Source organism: Tinamus guttatus, unplaced genomic scaffold, assembly GCF_059628265.1.
Source record: "Tinamus guttatus ecotype Peru unplaced genomic scaffold, ASM5962826v1 Tinamus_guttatus_pri_ptg000327l, whole genome shotgun sequence".
Lineage (NCBI taxonomy): Eukaryota > Metazoa > Chordata > Aves > Tinamiformes > Tinamidae > Tinamus > Tinamus guttatus.
The window spans coordinates 623,623-644,438 of NW_028288861.1; the positions used below are offsets into that span (position 1 = coordinate 623,623).

At 40.1% G+C, this 20,816-nt stretch overlaps 1 protein-coding gene across 1 annotated transcript in view; it reads left to right on the forward strand.

The window, feature by feature from the left end:
- The first annotated feature begins 13,951 nt into the window (after positions 1-13,951).
- Positions 13,952-20,816, forward strand: part of RASGRP1 (RAS guanyl releasing protein 1) — a 37,705-nt gene continuing 30,840 nt past the window's right edge. Inside the window, exons 1-3 of the mRNA XM_088529372.1 lie at positions 13,952-14,000; positions 15,478-15,710; positions 17,882-18,074. Coding sequence (XP_088385498.1) covers positions 13,952-14,000; positions 15,478-15,710; positions 17,882-18,074 — 475 coding nt within the window. The remainder of the gene's footprint in view (positions 14,001-15,477; positions 15,711-17,881; positions 18,075-20,816) is intronic.

Below are 20,816 nucleotides of genomic sequence, written 5' to 3' on the forward strand. Positions count from 1 at the left end.
TCTTTGCAGTGGCACTATTTGCCTCTGGTTGGATATTTCTGTAAAGTTCAGCTACCCTAGTGGAAACAGTTTTGAGAATAAAATTAAAGCATATACACTGCAGTGCTTGTGTTAAATGACTTCCTAGACTTTTGTAGACTAAGAAGATTAAGCAAAAGGACCAATCTACCCACAGTACCAGCAGAAAATGTGTATGCCTTATTAAATTCATGGCTGAAGGTGTGGATTTGCCTGCACTGATTAAAACTTGTTTCCGCTGATAATTTGGTAATGACTAGAGCTGCTTTCACCAAACATCAGTTCAAGGTCCAACTCTTTCACGTACACAAGTAGCGGTCACACCTTTAGTGTCCAGAAATCCCTGCTCTGTGATAACGGCAGCTCGAGGGCTGCCTATTCCTGGGCTTGTGTGTCAGCATCTGTGCCCCTAGGTGAAGCTGGTGCAAGAGCGTGTGAGTCATTCTGTGAACTAGATGTCTTAACTGATTAAGGTCAGAGACAAACAAAACATGCACAAATAAGTCAGACAAGCTGAGAGCCCCAGTTCATAGCATGGGCCCAAAGCCACATCTATGGGTTCAAGGGATGGGACGTGAACAGTAAAGGATGAATGGCCAGGGCTGGGCAAGACAAAAATGTCTCAATTTGGCACTGCTGGCAAAGCTGCGTAGAATGGAATTGTGTAGAATGGAATGCGTAGAATTGCAGAACTGGAGGGCAACCTCCACCACAAAACGGAGTGGGACAACAGGGGGAGAGGCAGAGCTGCTAAGGGGTGATGCAAGTTCGGTCACGCTGTCCAGCTAAGTCTTTTGCATAAGCTGCTCATCAGTGGTATTTCAGCTCCAACAGCCATCTGAGCTAAAGCATGGCTTGGATGCACATTTCTACTAGTTAGGGACAACAGCACAGGTGAAACTTGAGATAAGTAGAGTCTTTTTGCTGCAGCTTAAGGTAGTTATTCCATATATACAGCATTTATATGTTGATCTATCTTTACTAAAATATTTTAAGTAATAACAATGGAATCTGTAATTCGGTATTTGCTGCAGACTGCAAGAAACTGTAGATAATACATGGTGCAACACGCTGCAGAAAATAAAAAACTGTTCATAGCAGCAAAAAAAAGGAGACCTAAATTACATAACAGATCACTAAGTCTGATCTCCTGTAATTGCAGCCAACCACACAGTCTAATCCTTTTCCTAATTCTTCAATATTTCTTTTAAATCTTATTAGATTGCTTGTCCACAGTAAGGGATCTCTGGATTTCACGGACAATTTTTACCAGAATGTTAAGTCTGAATTTATTCATAACCAGTTTATATCTGTTCTTGTGCTAATATCTTCATTCAGAATGAAATTTCATATATTTTGCTGAATGGACAAGTATTTTATGATAGATAGGAATACAGCAGGGGAATGGAGCATCACATACCATAATAATTTTTAGTATTTAAGTTTGAATTCATCTCACTGTTGTAAATGTAGACATCTCCTTCACATATAATGACACAAATGCTTTTCAGCACTACTGTAACCAGTGTCATCTAGTGCATTTGCCTTTTCCATGTCCGTACCACACTGGTGATTCATAACTATTCTGTGAACAGCCAACTCATACAGTTGTCTCCACTACAGCTGTTTCCAATCAGTGAGCTCGCAGCTTAACAGAAATTCCCACTATTAGTCCTGAAGGGTAACTGCACTTCAAACAAATACATTTCATCCCTTATATATTATTCCAGCCCTCAAAGTCATCAAGCTCTTCCTGGACATTTCAGCTGTCTTCTGTGTTGACGACCCAACCGAGTTTTGCTATTGACTGGTTCAATTACCACACTCTTGTATCCTCACACTAATCTTATTAGGGAAAATTCTAATTAAAATTTTCTTAAAGACTAATATTTGAAGAGCTCCACTAACACCCTCATAACGCAGCACTTTCCCTTTCAACGTCACGTGCTCCCTTCCCTTTAGCCGGCTTCCTCCCTCGCGCTGCGGCGCTTTCGCTAACTGGTGAGCACGAACGGCCACACGTGCCCTGAACACACGGGCATCAGGCAGAAGTCCTCCAGGAGGAATACTCTAAATATTATAACTTAGGTAGAGACTGTCTAATGATGCATACGTACCTGGCAGGATAAAGTAAGGATTTAATAGATCTCCAGATTTTTTTTAAATAATCAAAAATATCTTGTTCTATTATACTAAAACTGCATGCAAACACCAGTTGAATCTGGTGTGTAATTCTGGATAAGAGGCAAGGGGTGTTAAATATTGCCCTTTTCCCATCTTTAAAACAAAATATTTCATTTTATAAGTGATTAAGTATTTTTGACACTTCATTTTGAAATATCATGTTTTGTTTCATTGCTGAGCTTGATTTAAATAATTGATGTCAAATGAGATAAATGACTAAAATTCTTAAAGACCAATAATCAAAAGAAGTATTTTAGTAAATCTAAACTAAAAAAAAAGTATTTTGGATCGACATAAAATTAATATTTTTTTGATTGTCTAGATTCTACAACAGAAACCAAAAAAATAAAAATCAGTCAACTCTAGTTATATAGGCAGCATGAATGCTGGCCCTGTCACTTTGCAGATTTAGGGTCCTTTTAATATATTTTGGAAGGCACAAAAATAAAAATTAAGTAGAACTGTGGCAGACATAGCTCTGGCTTTAAAGTGTAGATTGTATCATATGACCCAGGTGCATCCCTTTTGGAGAAGCCTGGACTATGAGACCATCCATAGACACCTCCTGAGTTTCTGAAGGAAAGCATTTCATGTAGCGACAAACACATGTATACACAAGGCAGCAGCCCTGAGAGGAAGAAATTGATGCATATGTTAAAAAAATATATAAAAATGTATATTTGGGCTAAACCTTTTTTATTGGTCCTTAGAAATAAAGTTAAAAATCTTTTGTAGGAAAGCAACAACAATGACAGAGTGGGCCAGGGAGGAAAAAAAGTAAGTCAAGGAAAATCAGCTAGGAAAATATTATATCACATACATCTAGCAGAAACAAAAAGTTATTTACTAAAATGGAAAAAAAAAAGTCATATTTCTCAATTGGGAATTATGCATAATGACTTAAACTGTCATGCTGCTTTGCATAATTAGCTACTTACAGAAGCTATTATTAAACGAAAAAAGCACACCGATCTGGCCCGTGAATACTTAAAATCTATTTCTAACATATACTTCATATGTCAGAGTGACCTAGCAACTAGGATGTACCCTAGCAACCAGGATGTTATTGAAATTCTACATATACGTGCATGAGTCATTTGAAGAGATATAGTAAGTCTAATAATGAATGTTTAATGTAGAGCAGAATCACTAAGCTACAAAGTGGATTTTATAAGTGTGTGAAATTTGGTACAGTTTTGCTCATAAATGCCAAGAAGAAAGGATAAATCTTTGTGCTAGTCTTTTCAAATCGGTGACATTTTCCCTTTTGTCAAATTATATATTGTCTGCAGGTTTTATGTAGCAACTTTATTTAGCTCAATGGACAGGATTTATTGCAAAAACATATAGATCAGGGATCTATCTTACTCTGTACACAATCTGGAAAGGAGTCTTCTTTACACCACATACAATTGTATGGCTACAAATGTCATATGTAAGCTACAGCAACTATCTTTGCGGTGTATTTTATATGTCTCCCCTTGTGGGGGATCACTGTTTTCTTGGTCCCAAGCAGAGCACATACTCTTCACACAAGAGCAGAGCCCTTCCCTTATGGTTAAGCCAGGCACTTTTAAACCACTCAGAACCCTTCTCATAACTGTTCGAACTCAAGACACAAATCCATTAGTTTAGCCTGTACTGGAAGAAAAATAGAGATAAATAGCATCTCAGAGAGGCAGTGTGAGCGAAAACCTGTCATGTCTTTTGATTTTATTGAGGTTAGTGCGTAGTGTATGCTTAGTGCCTTATCGTACGTAGGTCCCTTGGTTTGCTTACAGTGAGGTATAGAGTAAGCCAGGCTTTTTAAAGTCTTTAAAACTCATTTAAAAACCTGTACTGCTAATACTGCAGCACTGGCAACATCAATACTATACAGAATTTGTCAATGTAATTTTCATTCTCAGTTTAGCAGAAAGAGAACTGATAAATAAGACCATAATTCACTCTTACGATCCGCACATTTTCAGTTAAAGAATGAGTGTTTCAGAGTATAAGAAACTAATAAGAAACTAATAATTTGCATTCATTTTTCATGTAGACATATATTTTTCAACAACCACAAAAAAAGATCCAAACTGAAATAGTCCACAGAGTTGATAACAGTCCACAAATCTCTTCAGATCTTCAGGAAGGTTCTGGTCCTTAAATATTGCTTTTGTTCTGAATAATCAGCTAGTGCTGCACAATGTATTCAAATGGGTTTTCAGAGGCGTTCGTGAGGACCAATGTGCTAGGAGCTGTAAAGACATGTGGAAAGTGCTTGTTCCTGCCTGACAGATTTTTTTCTAAAGAGGCAAAAGGGGAAATGGGATAGCAGAATTTGACCAAAATTACACAATAGACTAATAGCAAACAGCAGAGACAAGATTTCCTGTGTTTAAGTGCAGTAAGCAGTGCTGCTTCGAATCATGCAGCTTTTCTCTTGCAGAATTCACTGGAGAAACTACACATTCAATTTGTTCACTTGCTAGAATATGCATAGGTAGCATATGCATTTTAACATAGGTACAATATTGAGTTCTTTGTTCTTGCCTGTTGTTTTCAATCCGCTTTCCTAAGGAAATGAAACTTGTGCAATCATGCTGGGTGTGTATGAGTGCATGTACATGTGTTCAAGTAATAATTTTTGAATCTGCTAGCAAACTTCAGCAAAATATGACACAAAGTAGTGGTCTCAAAGATAATGTGTTTCCTACAGATGTGAAAATGGGGGGGACAGCTGTAGATGCCAGACTGTAGCCTGAAAGTTAGTATCATCAGACTCCTGAAAATTCACAGGGTAGAAATCTCACTTCTTTTCTTTTGGTGTTAACAGAATAAGTGACTGACCCAGTCAGGTTTCAAGTTTTCCTCCATATTAAGCAAATTATTAACAAAAAGTCAAAGAACAAAAAAGAATCTTTGCAAAAAATGCTAGATTAAGAACTGCGTTTAAAAAAGAAAAGTCAAATACTGCTATAGTTTTCACAATAAAATTATAAGCTAGAATAGTTGCACACGTATGCATTGCATCCGAGTTCCTCCTTTCACCAGCGTGAGCTGTTTTCAGTCAGCTCAAAACATACCATTTCCATCAGGTCACGCACATTCACTCAGCTTCTATTGCAAGAGAGAAGCTGAACGTCTGAGCCCATTTTATATGGGAGGGGCTGGAGAACACTGTCATTCTAGTTGCTATAGTAATGAATACAGATAAAGTTAATTGCATAATCACTGCAATTAGAAATGTAAAGAGAGCGGTACTTTCAGACAATAGTAACATCCATAACTGTAATACAAAAAATGATGTTGTTACCAAAGAAAGATTGAGGCGTAAGTCATAGTGTGCTTGTGACCTGTACTTACTGCATTAGGAGGAAGTATTTGAGAGAGGAAGGTTGGCTCTTGGCTAAGATGCAGCATCAGATTTTTGGCACTTAAGTTCACAGCTTCCTTTTGGGCATGTCACATGGTTTACATCCAGTGGAGCATAGTGCTGAGTAAAAGCTTTAAGATACCTAAACCACCCTTAAGCACCTGGCCATGGGAGCAGAATCCCAAACTTTAGCCAGATTTGAACAAGTTGCTTTCTGAGCTGGTAGCAGCTTAATCTAGACAAGAGTAACTCCTATCGAAAGACCATATCTTAAAATACACCATGTGAGGTGTATAGGTAGACTTCGCTGAAAGGAGTTACTTTCTCCTTCCCAAGGTTCTGGAATCTTTGCTCAGGATAAGTTCTTAAAACTTTCCTTTCAAAGGCCAGAGAAGGCAACACTTTGTTTTTTTAATATATTTAAATTAAATGGCTCAGGTGTTAGGGCACTCTCCTAAGATATGAGACACCCAGGTTCAATTCTTTCCTCCGTCTGGAGAAATTCAAATCTTACTCCCCTTGTCTCAGTGGAAAAATGTCTTAAATGCCAGGCTATAGGGTGCTTAAAAGGGAAGGATGCTCTCACTCTGTCCAGTTCAACAATTAAAGAATCATTGAAGCAGAGCGAATGCACCTAACAAACAAGCGCAGATTCCACTTCTGTTATATTTAAAATTAAGGGCAGTAGTCCTTGGACCAAGACTTTTTAGGCAACATAAGCAGAGAATCAAAGTGCCTGTGGATTTTGATGAGGTTTACGTAGAAGCCTGCCCAGGAGCAGAGCTTTAGGTTCTACTAGGGTGAGGAGGCAACTATCTCAAGGATTTAAGAATTGCGAGATCTAAAGAATTGGAAATGCAAAATACTCTGCAGACAGAGATTTCAATCTTGCTGAACTGTTTTCCACTAGTAAAATGAAGATGCCTGTAGTTTCCCAGCCGCCCCTGGCTGTAGAATTAAGAACATTAAAGCTATGAGAAAATGAGAAATTACCACAATAGGTCTACATTAGGCAGAAACACAACTGTCAGTAACCTAATCAAGTTGAACAGCTTTGAACAATAAGATTGTTTTATGCATTTTTTTTCAAGGATCAAGAAGATACAAAGCTTTGCAAAAAGCATAGTACTTAATCAAAAATATCGTAAGGACTTTGTATCGTGGGAAGTTTATGTTGCTTTTCAATGCATACTCCATAGATTAATCAGAGGGCCCTTCGGAATAGTTGTCTTGTGAAATGAGTTGGCTTGTGAGAGCCAAACATAGATGAGATTGAAAATAATAATAATAAAAAACAATAAAAAAGAAAAGGCAGTATTTGCACTTCATAGCAGATAAGGTGAGGTTAAGAAGAAAATAAGTTCTGGTCTGTACATAAATCACAGAAAAATGAAAGAGAAAAAGTAAATGATTGTTAAACGCTTGCCAAAGATCTGTGGTGACCTCTTGAAATTCCTCTTAACCTTACTGTTTGAAAACATACTGAAACTAAAGTGCAGGGGACAGGAGTGACACAAACTGTAAAAGCAGCGTTGAGTGCACATGCAATGTTCAAAAAGGCGCCTGTACCTTACCTTGAAATGTGTAAGAGCAAATACAAGCAATTAAAAAAAATATGGAAACCAAAGGAAAAAAAATCCATGAAACCTCCCTTTCGGTCCCTTCTGGCATAGATAAAAATATTCTACAATATGGTATAGCTAAATACGTTCTGCTATTCTGCTAATGTTTAGCTATACATTACAGCTAATCCACAGCCATCAGTCCCTTCCTATTGAAGCATGTCAAACATACTAAAATTGTATCTCTTCACCTCAGCCCCATCACCACAACTATCAGCGCAGCACAATCTTGCAAATTGGTATGAAAATGAAACTAGAAGTCTAGCACCCCAGCCTGCTTGCCTGCCTTCCAACGGTGCTGGCAGTGCTGCAGAGCTGCCGTGGCCCGTGGATGCCTCCCGCTCGCGGCTCCAACGGAGCCCTCCGGAACTACCGCACCGCAGGCACATCCCAGGCACACAGAGCACCCCAGACAAACCAGAAAAACTATCCTGATGGAGATAAAGGAGATATAAGCTGAATCTTAAACAGCAAGCGCTTGCAGCGGCTTACCAACTATTTTTTGGAGAAAAAAAGCACTTAAATAACTTTCCTGTCTGAATACAAGGAGGTTGCACCTTATACAATAGTGATTTGAATTTTGGTAGAATCCTACATGTCCATTTAAGCACAACAATTTTCCTTCTTTGTTGTCATTTCCCTCTGATGTAGAATGAAACCTTTTTGTTCAAATGCTTAAAAAATATTCTGCCATAGGTGTAGTTAGTCCTCAGAATAATAATGTTTGGCATGTTCTTAAAAGCAATTTAAACAGTCTGCTTTAAAAATACTAGTTCACTTGACTCATTAGTCACACAATTTACTGACAATGTTTTTCTCCACTTCTCTTTGTTATTTGACTTCTTAAGGATAGCTAGCACTAGGTTTAAACTTAAACTTTAAAATGTGCTTCTATGTGATGGAAAAAAAGGGCCCACAACAAAGGCCCACCGGCAAACTGAGGGTCATGTCTTATATTCCCTTCATGTAAGTAGAAGTGTGATAGTATCAACACAGGCATGTTAAATATTCTGTGAAAACTTGAGCAGTTTTTCTGGTGCTTTGGTCACCCACCTCTTCAAGGATTTTTTTTTGCTATTAGTTCTTAATATCTCTATGAATTATACAAGCTGATCAGTGCATTGACCTATCCTGATGGTACTCTTAAAGGACAAAGTAAAAAATTTGGAAATAGGTTTCCATGAATAGGTTTGACAAGTGGAGTTGTTACGTATTTTGAATAAGGAGAACAGATTGAACAGATTTTAGTTCAAATTAAATACTGTTTTAGAAGGAAGGAAAAAATGGAAAAGGCTGGAACTTTGTAAAAAACTTTCTAAAAAAAAAGTATTTTCTAACTAGCTGCAAATTCATCAAGAAAAATCAGTTTTGTTCAAGTAGAATAATATCAGATAAATTCTTAAGTCAATCATTCCTCTTTGTCCAGTTTGTGTAGTGTCAGTAGCCTCCGGGTCCAGGTTCATAAATATAAAGACTAGCTGAGGACAGGAGAGAACAAGACACAGAAACATAACTTCTGGAGTCCCAGAAAGATTTCTCTTTCCCTCCATGTATACATATGGTAAACTTCTCCACCTGCATCTTGAGCACCAAATCTAGAGCTTTGCTCAAGTCAGCCCTGCCTTGAACTTCAGGCTGTTAACACCATGGAAAAGGTTCCTACCCTGTAAGTGAGATTTTAAAAAAAGCAGCAAAGGGCAGAGAAACAGCAATCTTGGCATAACAACGTCCAGCAAAACCCCTATAACTGCTCATGTCTTCACCTCTCCTGCTCATGTCTTCACCTCTCGATTGTCACTCTTGCTTCTTCACAGAATCCCCCAGCCAGTGACTTTTGTCAGTGCAAACAGCAGGGGAAAGTCACCAATTCTGGCCTTCAGCTTTGTAACAGCAAAATTAATTTTTGCCCATTCTTGTGAGAAATTTTGAAGCATCTCTGTTTGAAACAAACCACATGAAAATGTTTTACCTATATTTCTTTTCAACTTGAAGGATCACAAACTGTAATTTTAGGTGCCATTTGCTAACTTTTTTTGAGTAAGCGTAAAGAAAAAAACTTGCGTGAAACTCTCTTTCATTCTGTCATTCTTTTAAATGTACTGCCACATCCTCAACAATTTATGTACGACACCACTTTAAAAAGGTTAACCAATAAAGGTTTAACAACACACTTTGTACTTTTCTAGTGAGTGCTGTCTTGCCTTGTGCTGCTGACCAAGAGAAATCCTGTAAGGGAAGTAGCTAATCACTGTCTCCTTGGAAAATCTTTACAAAGGGACATTCGGGATGATGTTATCTACATCCTGTTTAAGGAGCTGTTTAAAACAGATGGCGAACCCAAAAGAACCATTCTTAGTAGCCTTGTTATGCTTTTCCTTTCCATATCTTCAGTCTCACTCTCTCTGGACTGTAGTTATTTCAAGGGTAGCAGGTCTTTTTCACCTTATCTTTCCATCTTGAAACAGGTGCATTTTTAATAAAGAAGGTATTGTAGCAGGGTGGATTTTGAAGGGGGGTGGGAAAGGGAAGGAGATTCATTTTTTGTGCACTTCTCATCAAAATCACTTGGTAAATTGGATCTACACAGAAGCAACCTGGTGATTTGGATCAAAAATGAGTAGATAAGTTGTCAATTCTGAAATACCATAAAGAAGAGAAGAATATTTTGCTATGGGCTACTGTAGGGTACTAGCAGTTATGATGACGTTGCTCTTGACTCATTTACAATAAATACTTTTTATCTTTCCACAATTCTAGAATGCAACGTACTTTTGGTTTTACTAATACAGAATACAGATTTCAATTAGCAATACCATTACCTTTCATTGCATATTGCAATGTCATAACAAAACATCTCAAAGACAACCCTGTGTGTTTCTCCAAAACAACTGGACCTTAAAGCATGGTAGGCAAGTGTTCTTCCTAGGCAGATGATCAATGCTTAGTGTATTTTGCCATTCTCCTAAATAAGAAAACAGCAAAATCCTTCATCAATAGAAAGGCTGAGATAATACGTGTAGGATTGTGCCTCAAAGCCATACATCTCAAAGTGTGCTTCTACTCAGAAGAATAAATATTGGCATTTTCTAGTGCACCAGACCCACTCTTTTTATGTATTATTTTATATATTTCTTAAGATATATGTTTATTACTTTTCTTACTAGACCAATTAATTTTGGACTATTTATGAAATTCTCATTATTTAAATAATAATAAATAATATTTAATTATTCCAGATTAAACCCCCAAATCTAGCAGCTTCCATCTTTGGAAGGGAAGCTAAGGATTGAGTAAGAGTGCAAGGCTGTAGTCTGCCCAAAGTTCGCATGGAAGTTATCTGTACAAAAAACTAATAATAAACCTAGGCACAGGTCTCCAAATTTTAAACCTCTTGATGACTTAAAACTCTTTTTGAGAGTACAGGGTGAAAATAGATGAGTCAGAAATCAAGTTCATTATCAGAAACCAAGTGCATTTTGACATGCCTACATTTTCCTGGTCATATCCACTTTTTCTTCATGTATGGTTTGTCTGGTCAGAAAAAAAAGGGGGAGAGGAAGAAGGGGGTAATTAATCCCTGCTCGGAATACCAGTCAGGGCATTGCAGACACAGGAGCTTTGAAAAACGCAGTGGGATGCTCATGACCTCCTGTGCACTCAGACACTGGTGTTCCAGCACAGCCTCGCTGCTCAGTACTTGCCGGTGCACAATACAGTGCACGAGGTGTATGTGTCAACGTATCTGTGCCAGATTGCTTGGACTAAACGTGGAATTTCCAAGCAGAGTTGCAAAGTCATGCACTCAAAATGTATAGTGTGCAGCACTGGACTATGTGAGCGTTTCCACAAGCCCAAACACATTCATTTTTAGAGTACTGCTAAGCAATTGGAGGAGAATTTCATCCACAGTGTCAACAAAACACTTTATTGTGATCTCTATGAAGCACGTTGAGATTGCTCTTGCCATTTCAAATGAGGAGAAGAGATACAAAGGAAATGTCAACTTGGACAAACAATGACAACTTGGGCTCTTCTCCAGAAAACTGATCAGCATTATCCAGCATTTTACATGGTCAAGACATGTGTCTTTAATTTGTAGTGGTGCATATTCAGATTTCTGCAATTCAGATAAAAGAAAGCACAGTCAGCACTCAAAACCCAAGGAATACAATCAATGAACAGGTATGTAGAGAGCTCTTAGCAGCATCATTAGTTCAGGGGTTAAGAGATTCTTGGGCAGTCCCTCTAAGTTTTGCAGGTAGTTTTCAATTTCCTTAGCCATTAGAGCACATTTCTACTTCCAAAATAAAAACTTCGATGAGCATGCATGCTTATTTTCCCCTACTACACATCCACACTATACTCTAAACGAAGCAGAGGTACCATAAAAAATCTTGTTAAATGTAGTGTTGCTTTCCATACAATGAGATAAACAACTCTCCTAATTTTCAGTTGCACAGTTTGGCAATCAATATTCTTCTTGTAGCATCCATACATATAACGTGTTTTACTGGTAATAATAGGAGTGTTATGATAGCTGACTGACAGTACTTCTGAGGAGGTAACTGAGAAGAATGAGGCAACAGTGCATGGCATGAGTGTAAGAAACAATAGATACAAACTGGCACAAGAAAAGATGTGACTGAATATAAGGAAAATGGCTTTTTTTCAAACCGTGATAGCAGTCAGGCACTGGAAACACATTTTTCATGGACAGCCCTTTCCTCCATTGTACTTAAAGGTACACAGAGGGAGGAAAAATGGATGCATTTGTCTTCTAGCTTCAATTCTAGAAGCAATGATCATCCCTATACTTTTCAAGGTCTCCCAAAATATCTGGACAGTCAGTTCATCTGTATTGACTTTGTATGAGTAAAGCCCTGAACACCCTGGAGGCACTTAAGTTGGCAGATGTTAGGACCACATCTTTTCTCTCTCCTATCTGCCATAATTCACTTTCTTTCTGCCGGTAAGAGGTTTAAAATGCTTCAATTAGACTGCTCCATCCAAGACTAAAATGGGATGCAAGCACTGCAGAAACTCCTGCCACCTTTCAGCTGGAAGCATTGCATTTACCCATCAGATATTTTAGCTGTATTCTTTCAGAGGTATAAGCAAAGCACTGCAATTCTTTCCTGTTAGATTCTCAGCAGAGAGACATGCAATTATTCCCACCTTAATTAATGTATTAGTTGCATTTATTAATTGCTTTTCAGTGACAACAGTCCAGCGTGTTTCTTGCACATCTGTGACTTATAGCAAAGCTAGAGTGGGCTCAGGGCTCACTGTTGGACTTTGAAAGTCCAGAACAGAAACAGTTTACACACAAGAAATGCCAGTATAGAGAGAGGTTATCTATACAGATCTGTTAGTAGCATAGCTACTGACTTTGCAAGACATTTTGCATGTAACTTGAAGAAATATAATAGGATCCCTACACAAAAGGGGCTGGTGACTCCTAAGTGCTCTCAGTTCCTCCTTTTTTTTTTTTTTTTTTTTTTGCAGAAGCTGCTACTTTACAGCTACCCTACAGACATCCCAAAGTACTCAAGCAAGATGAGTTCAATTATCTTCAACCTGAATTAAAGGCCAAGGAAGTTCAAAAAAAGGAATTTCATTCCTCTTAGTTTGCTGTCCTCTCTCTGAATCGTACAGTTTCATACTTTCAGATCCTGTTCTGCCTTTAGGAGGAAGAGTTTTACTGCCTTCCTCTTATAAATGAAAGCTGTAGCTGTCCAAAATTCACTCTAGAACAGGCATAACTGGATGAAGAAACTACTATCCTGATACTTGTGATAAAGTCACAAGAACTAAGGCTGCTGTATGTCACATTGCTTTAGAAAATGGACTATTCCACTCCTGAGTACTATGCTATGTGCCAGAAGAATTACTCTGGTCTAATAACCTCACCAAAACCTTCATGTATTAACACTACTCACATTTTCTAAAAAACAGAAATTTCTGACAAATTACTGAAAGCAACCAAAGATTATCCTGGTCAAAAGTTACAACCCATGCTCGTAAAAAAACATTAGAAATACTTTAATAGCCATAACAGAAATGACCACTCAAGCCAGGAAACCTCTTCTAGCAGCTATAAACTCTCATCATACCAAGGAAGTACATTCAAATGATACCTTAAATAGAGCTGCTATTCCTAGCATCCACTCAAACAGGACGGCCACACTTCTGTTTTATCACAACTCAGATGAAAGAGACTTTGTTTTTTTTTCATGTGCAATTGCTAAGAGACCTTAACTGAAGGGTACTTGTTAAACCCAGTTATTCTGACTATAACCTACATATGTTGATTCGGTAGTGATTCTCCATAGCTTCCAGGTGCTGTCTTCTTTTTTATTTTTTTATTTTTTTCTTCTTTTTTTCCCAATATGCTAGATACCTGGTTTTCTCCTTTCCTGCAGTTGCTATCTACAACTACATTGTCTGCTGTGTCTTTCAAACGTTCTTTACTGACCCGGCCACCCACTCTGTCACTGCCAAGGAACCTACTAATTCATGATCCCGCAGGATCTAAGAGCTTTCATAGTCAGTTAAGAGCTGTCATTTCACAATGGCTTTAAATAGATCAAAGTGAAAGCTATTGGCAAAATGTGTGGTCATGCTCTTTTGGTTGATTGTGGCAGCGCTTGAGCAAATATGAGTGGGCGGTGAAATGAATGAAAGATTTGATATGGTGTTGCTGAAAACTTAACACTTCTAGTTGGTTTGTTTTTTTAACCCAGATTAATTCTCATATGCAATTGACTGCATGGCTGTGCAAGCTCAGCCTGTTGCAAAGAGCAGGAATGTGGAGCCAGGTAAGACAGGAGGGCATTTTAAATGAACTTAATGTAGATATGAAAAAACTACTTAAGGAAATTAGTTTTATTCCACTTCATGGTCATGTTAGGTTTTATAGACTCCTACTAATATGGAGGGAGAAAGGCACGTGTTGGAATATAACAGAATTTCAAAGGTTTGGATTTCTTTGGGGCAGCAAACTAGGTCCATTCAGTCAGTTCTGATGGTAAATCTAAATCATGACTTGCCTTTGCTGTGAGACCTTGCAGGGGTCTTAGCACAACTACAAAAATGTCTAGTCTGTCATGTCTCTCAGGGATAACATGGGTCGTTGTAGGCATCATCTTCCTCATCACTCTGTTAGCGGGACTACTCTGGGTTGTTAAGTTATCCTTTGAGGTACTCATCTACTAACAGAATTGGCTCTTCCACAGAGCAAATCTCTGAGGTAGGGCATGTAACCCCCCAACACTTAAAGACAAAAAAAATGTGTGAATCTACTTTTCGGTAGGGATCATTTCATTTGAAGAACATTACATTCAGGGATCAGGATGCCAAAGACCTGTTTGTACATACAGACTAAAATAGTATTTTTGTAAGAGAGATTATGTATTGTAATGCAGATTAACTTTTGATCACCAAGTTTGAGATCCTTCTTTCTGCCAGACTCATTTATGCATGTGTGAGAGACAGCGTGCTTATGAATTCCTCAAGGAAAACAGGGGAAATGTAGTTAAAGAAAAAGCAAACATATGTGGAACATACTTGTCCGAATTAGAACTAGACAACCACCTTGGTTTAACACCACCACCAGTGTGTCCCTGTTTCATAATTCGCAGTGACCTTCATTCAAGCTCCTTGCTTGACTGAGCCCAATACTGACTCAGAAGAGTGTCAGCCCGTGAATCACTAATGTGATTTCCAGATGTACGCAGGGCTCTTTGCTTTTACCTGCAGGAGTTGTGCATAGCAAAAGTCTGATTTGCTCAGAATGGGACAGCTAATACACAAAAATGTAAGTGCTTAGGTGAACAGTAAGATTACACTGGACGCAGATCAGGGCAGCAGTGAAGCGCGAAGGTTTGAAAGAAACAGTCTTCAACGCTGGTACTGTGATAACATCCACACATTTACTGAGAAGTAACTTATGTTGCCGGCAGAGCTGAGATGCCGGGGGGGTGGGTAGCTGAAGCGGCAGCGGGCTTCAATAACCGGGACACCCTCCCCGAAATTAAGACACCTTTTTGGCACTCCGGGTGAGCACCAGCGCGGGCGGCAGCTCCCAAGCTCCCCTCAGCCCGCCCCGCGCCGCGCCGGCCGTTGGCGGCGCAGCCAATGAGCGCGCGCCCGCCGCACGTGCCCCTGCGGGCCGGGCTGGTGGCTGCCGTTACGCGCCAGGGAGCGCCGCTTAATACATACATACATACATAAATAAATAACAGATAGATAAAAATATAGATGCATTACTTCTTAAAGGTCTCGCGTTTTGCCCAGGTGCCACGCTTGCCCTCTCCGCGGAGGCGGCGCGGGGCGGGCGGGGGTTGCCCCGGCAAGGGGGCGGCCGTGTCGCAGTACCTGGTAAAGCCGGCGGCTTCAGAGAAGCGCGCGCCGGAGCGCGGCACTTCCTCCTGCCGATAAGATCTGCGCCCGCGCTCGTCACGGGCGGCTGCCGCGCCGCTCCCCGCGCCGCAGGCTCCTCCCGAGGAGCGGCGAGGCGGCAGCAGGCGGTGCGCGGCGCCGCCGCCGCGCTGCCCCGCGCCGCCGCCGCCCCATGTAGCCCCCCGCGCCGCGGCCGGCCCCGGCATGGGAACGCCAGGCAGAAGGAAGGAAAAGCAGTGAGTTGGTGCGGCCGGTTCGCCCTGCCTCGGGCGGCGGGATTGGGAGAGGCACTGGGCGCCGCCGCGTACCGGTGTTCGCTCTCCGGTGGGAAAGAGCGGGCCTGAAGCAGCAGGAGGGGGGTCTCGCTTCGCCCCTCGCAGCGCACGTTTGCGCCGAGCGGCCGTGGGGGCTTCGTCCGGAGCAGCTGGGCAGAGCCCCAGGGTGGCGGAGGGGGCCGGGGAGGCGGCCGGAGGCGCCGCGCGGCTCCTCCCGTCGCTGCCGCTGCCCCCCTTGCCCCGTGCCGCCGCACTCCTCCGCTCCCCGGTAAACGTGCCTGGTACCTGCCTGGTTTACTGCTCTCCTTCGTGTGGAGCGACTGCTGCCAACGGCTCTGCTCGAGGGAGCGGTTAGTTTGTAATGTGTCCCTATCGGAGTCTTCCCCATCCGGTGTCGCCAAGTCGGCCACCCTGACATTTTAAACTTTTTCTTTTTTGTTCTTTTTTTTTGGGGGGGAGGGGGGCGGGGGGGGGGGTTGTGGACAGCTTTACTTTTGTGTTCTGTTCATTGCTGATTCTGTTGTTGCCAAGACCTTAAAATAGCTCCTGTAGCTCCTGCTTTGCTGCCCTTGGGGGGCCGGGATCCTGCGCCCTTGGGAGCAGCGCCAAGAGAGGTGCTTGCGCTCGTGACATGAGGGCTTGCAAAGGGCTTGGGCCCGTTTTGTCTGAGAACAGGAAGTCAGCTCTCAAAGCTGAGAGGGGAACGTAGAGAAAGGGAAGAGAGAATCGGCTCAATAGTCCTTGTCAGATCAGGGCGCGAGGATGAGGGGTGGTCGGTACCTCCGCAGGATCCGGCTCCAAATCAAGGGAGCGGATAGAGTGGGTTGTGAGCCATGCCATGGCTTTGTCAGCATTGAAATAAAGTAGAAACTTCAGATGAGGCTTGAAACTTGCTGAGATGAGGTAGGGTCAAGGCTGTCTCCGTTAGGCTTGTTTCCACCCCCCTCCCAAGGCACTGTGCTGGGACACTTGTGTTTTTACCTCCTCTGTCTGTAGTGCGCAGTTACAAGTTGGATGAATTCCTAAGCGCTTTCCTTACAGGGCTCTTAGTTATTAATGAAGTCTTGCATAGTGTTCTGTCAAAGAAAAGCTGGATGGAAGTTTGTATATCCACACCTGATGTGTCTAAACAAAAGTACTTCCCTTGGGAATTTATAGGAAAGGGAATTACTTTTAAAGGAGTGTTATACCTTACCTTCATGTGTATTTACATTCCCAGGAACTTCAGCTACAGGTGATTTCAGCTTACCCCTTAATTGTTATTTATTTATTTTTCGTAAATGTCTTATTTAAAGATGCTGGAGTAACTTATAAGAAAATCATGATTGTAAATTGTCTCTGAAATAGGTCCCAGTTTTACTGAAAGGTTGTTGTCTTATGTGAACTATGTTATTTTACTCTTAAGTAAGACTTTGAAGTGGTTATGTGCAGGTGAAAATGCACAGGTGAAAGCTCTTCATACTTATGACGCTATGTACTTAAATTTGTATCCATACCGTATAAAAATTATACCCACTTTGTTTTTTTTTTTAAGCTTTGAAATACTTTAACATTGTAGTGATATTTTCGATGCTTACTTACATTTGGAAATTTGCTATTAATAAAGTCGGTTGGCCTTTTTTCCACTTGTGCAACACTTGATTATAGTTACACATTGCTTTTTTCTTCTTTACTTTGGTGTGGGCAAAAAAAAAAAAAAGTGTGGTGGTAGATTACTGTGTGACAATATTCCAGTGTTACATGTCCTACATAACACAATTTTAGAGTTTTTATACTTGTGCAGAAATCTTAATTTAAGCATAGCTCCCAAGCAAAGAAACAATACTTTGGGTGATATGACAGGCCATTCAAAGAGCTCTGTAAGTAATCCACGTATAGCAGGGAAAGTGTCATTTACTGAGCAGTGTTTTTGGTGCAGTTATTAAGTGGGAGGCTTGCGTCTTTTACCAGCCTAGCTACGGGGCGCTAATTGCCTCTTAAATTTCTCCTCCTTTTCCATGCAGTGAAAATCTGCCACTTGCTTTTCACGTACTCCTCTGCCGTGCTTCCTTTTCAGGCAGCCTGCCCAAGGATGCAGCACTGGCCCTGAAGCAGCGCTCGAGCTGAAGCAAATCAGTCACTGCTCCAGCCTTGCCCAGGTCACCATGGTGCCGCTAGGGCACTTAGCCAAAGGGGCCACTTTGGAAGATCTTCTTGAAACCTGCATTCAGTCTTTTGGTGAGTTTCTGGAACTCTTAGCGTGATACTCTGTGTGTGTGATTCTGTCCTGGCTGCATTTCTGTTATTAGTGAAAGATAAAGCCTCAGATGAGAATTAGGTATGCCATAGGTGACTGCATGTTTTATGGGGGATGTGGATCTGCATATCTGTGTGATGTATGCTCTCCTCTTGAAAGTCAAACAACCCAGTCATCTTTTTGTTGTTGTTGTGCCTGCTGCTACTCTAAGTACCAAATTTGCAAGCCTTAACAAGTAGTTATTATGTATTTTCCATTTCATAGTGATATGTTCAGATCATGTGTGTTAATGATGTTTGTTATACATTTTGAAATGAGAAGAGCTACTTTCATGTTAGATGAAATAATATTGATTTCCTTTTGCTTTACCAGTACAGATTTAAGATTCTCGCTGTTAAAAAGAAAAAAAAATCCAAATAAAACTCTCAAATGTGTATTTTTTTTCCCCTGAGCTTACCAGTTTACTCATCTTCTAGCAGAACTGCAATATATTGTCAAATGTGATTGTTGCCTGTATCCGTGGACTTTTTTGTCAATGATGCTTTAATTAGTAACTGTGTGTGTGTGTGTGTATATATATGTGTGTGTGTGTGTATATCTCCTGTTAAAGTGTGCTAGACCTGCAGGGCTTCAAGGGCAGGGGGAAGGTTAGCGTATTGAAAAAGGATTCTGAACTTATTGCAAAGAAAATATCCACTGAGCTATTATAAGCAAATTAAGAATCAGTTTTAATATTCTTAGAAGTTTTGGCTCACTACATGTGAGATGACATCTACATATATGTAAGACCTTATATAAGGTTTTAGTAGTAGAAAAATATGGATGCAAATAGTTGGATAGTTATGTAATAAAACAGTTATAAATGCAACATTATGAAAAGCTAGTAAATGATTGTGGTCACTGTCTTCCTGAATGGAGGTTTTATTGGTTTAATTTTATTCTAACAATTTTTTAATGATTAAACTGCATGGATCTGGCTGTGTTCTCAGATTCATGGGAATTCAAAGCTTATAAGGACTAAGGTGATGGAAAAAAAAAAAAAAAAAAAGGCAACTGCCTGTGTCCAGTTCAGCTATGTATGCATGTGAAACTTTCTAATAAGATTCATGCTTCGATTGGAAAATTTACACTAATCCAGTGCTGTTAAGTGGTACTTAAATTTGGCAAAGTGGCTTGCAATGCATCTGCAGGCATGATCCCAAGGTTATGAACATTTGCTTGAGTTATGATTCCTACTGTAGGAATCTTGTCTTTCACTGGGGATTCGGAGTGTTATCTGTATGTATGCATCTTCTGTGACATTGTGCACAGTCTTAAAATATGCTGGGATTTCCCAGGAGGGTATTTAAATGAATTGCAACTTACAACTGGTACACCCAGATAACCTACTTAACAAAGTTGTTTAAGGAAGGTTCTTGTAATGACCAACAAAAGCATTTTGCAAAATACATTCATTTTATCATGCAAATAAAAGGAGAGATGGAAAATAATCTGGGAGTTCTTGGGATGGTGGGAGGAACGAGTGGAAACTTCAGTAAACTGAATGATTAAGCAAGTCTTTGTTTTGTTTTTCTTTGCTTGGCACTGAAGTGGAGCTGTTACCCTCTTCTCTAATAATTCTGTTCAAATCAAGGTTCTTCAGTGTTCAGTAACACTGTCTCTTCAGTGTTAAGAACATTGGCCTGTATTCTTTTGTGTAATATTCTAGAAACCCTTTTAGACATCTGAGCAAGTTTTACTTCAATATTAAAAATGCAGAAACTCCACAAAATTATGCTGCTTGTTATACTTTTTAGTTTACTTTCTGGAAAAAAAAACCTTATTTGCTGTCTAGTGTTAAGAATAACAATATGCAGTCGATGGATTGATGCATCACACTTCAGAATGTATACTTTACACTGCATCATGTTAATACTATACTGCACTTCCTAATATTATTTGCACAGTTAAAAATAAGTATTTGTATTGCTATATAAAGAATACAGCTGAATCGATTTTTTTGTTTGTTTGTTTTACATGTTTGTTTTACATGTTTACATTTTATACAACTTTGGAGAAAACAAATGGTGTGTAAGAAAGGCTGCCGTTAGCAGCAATGTGGAAGGGCAAGGTGGTAGTCTGTTGCTGGTCTATGAAGGGCATAATGAGGAAGGTCTTGGAATCAGCACACAAATAAGTACATGTTATTTATCTTACATTTTGCATAAAGAGAGGGGAGAAAAAAGGAGAAAGGGGGGTTGTGTAAGTAATTAGTAAGGAGATAGAGGAGGGAAAAAAAAAAAAAAGGTGAAGGTAGTGAGAAAGTTAAGCTTTAACCCAGTGATGTGAGTACCGGATTTCAGGGTATGTAGAAAGAGAGCCTCTGCTAAGGTTGTTGAGGTAATCAAAATCCTGCCTTAAGAAGGTTGGGAGAATAGACAGGATTTTAGTGTTAATGTGAAAATCTGTGGGTGTGCAACAGTGCTGGGTAAAAGATGCCGCTAGAATGTGGACGGAGTAACCTGAATTACAGGAATGCTGTTGTACCTGCTGATACTAAAAGCAGAGAGATATGAGGCTTTTTCTTGGAGTGATGGTGAGAGGGTTTGTTTCCTTTAGGGAAACCCGAAAGCTCATATGGTTTAGTTAACTTAGACACCTACTTTAAGTTGATTGTTGTGTGGTTTTCCACCTCTTGGCCATCTTGAACTTAAACTGATGAGTGATAGGCATCCTTCATCTTG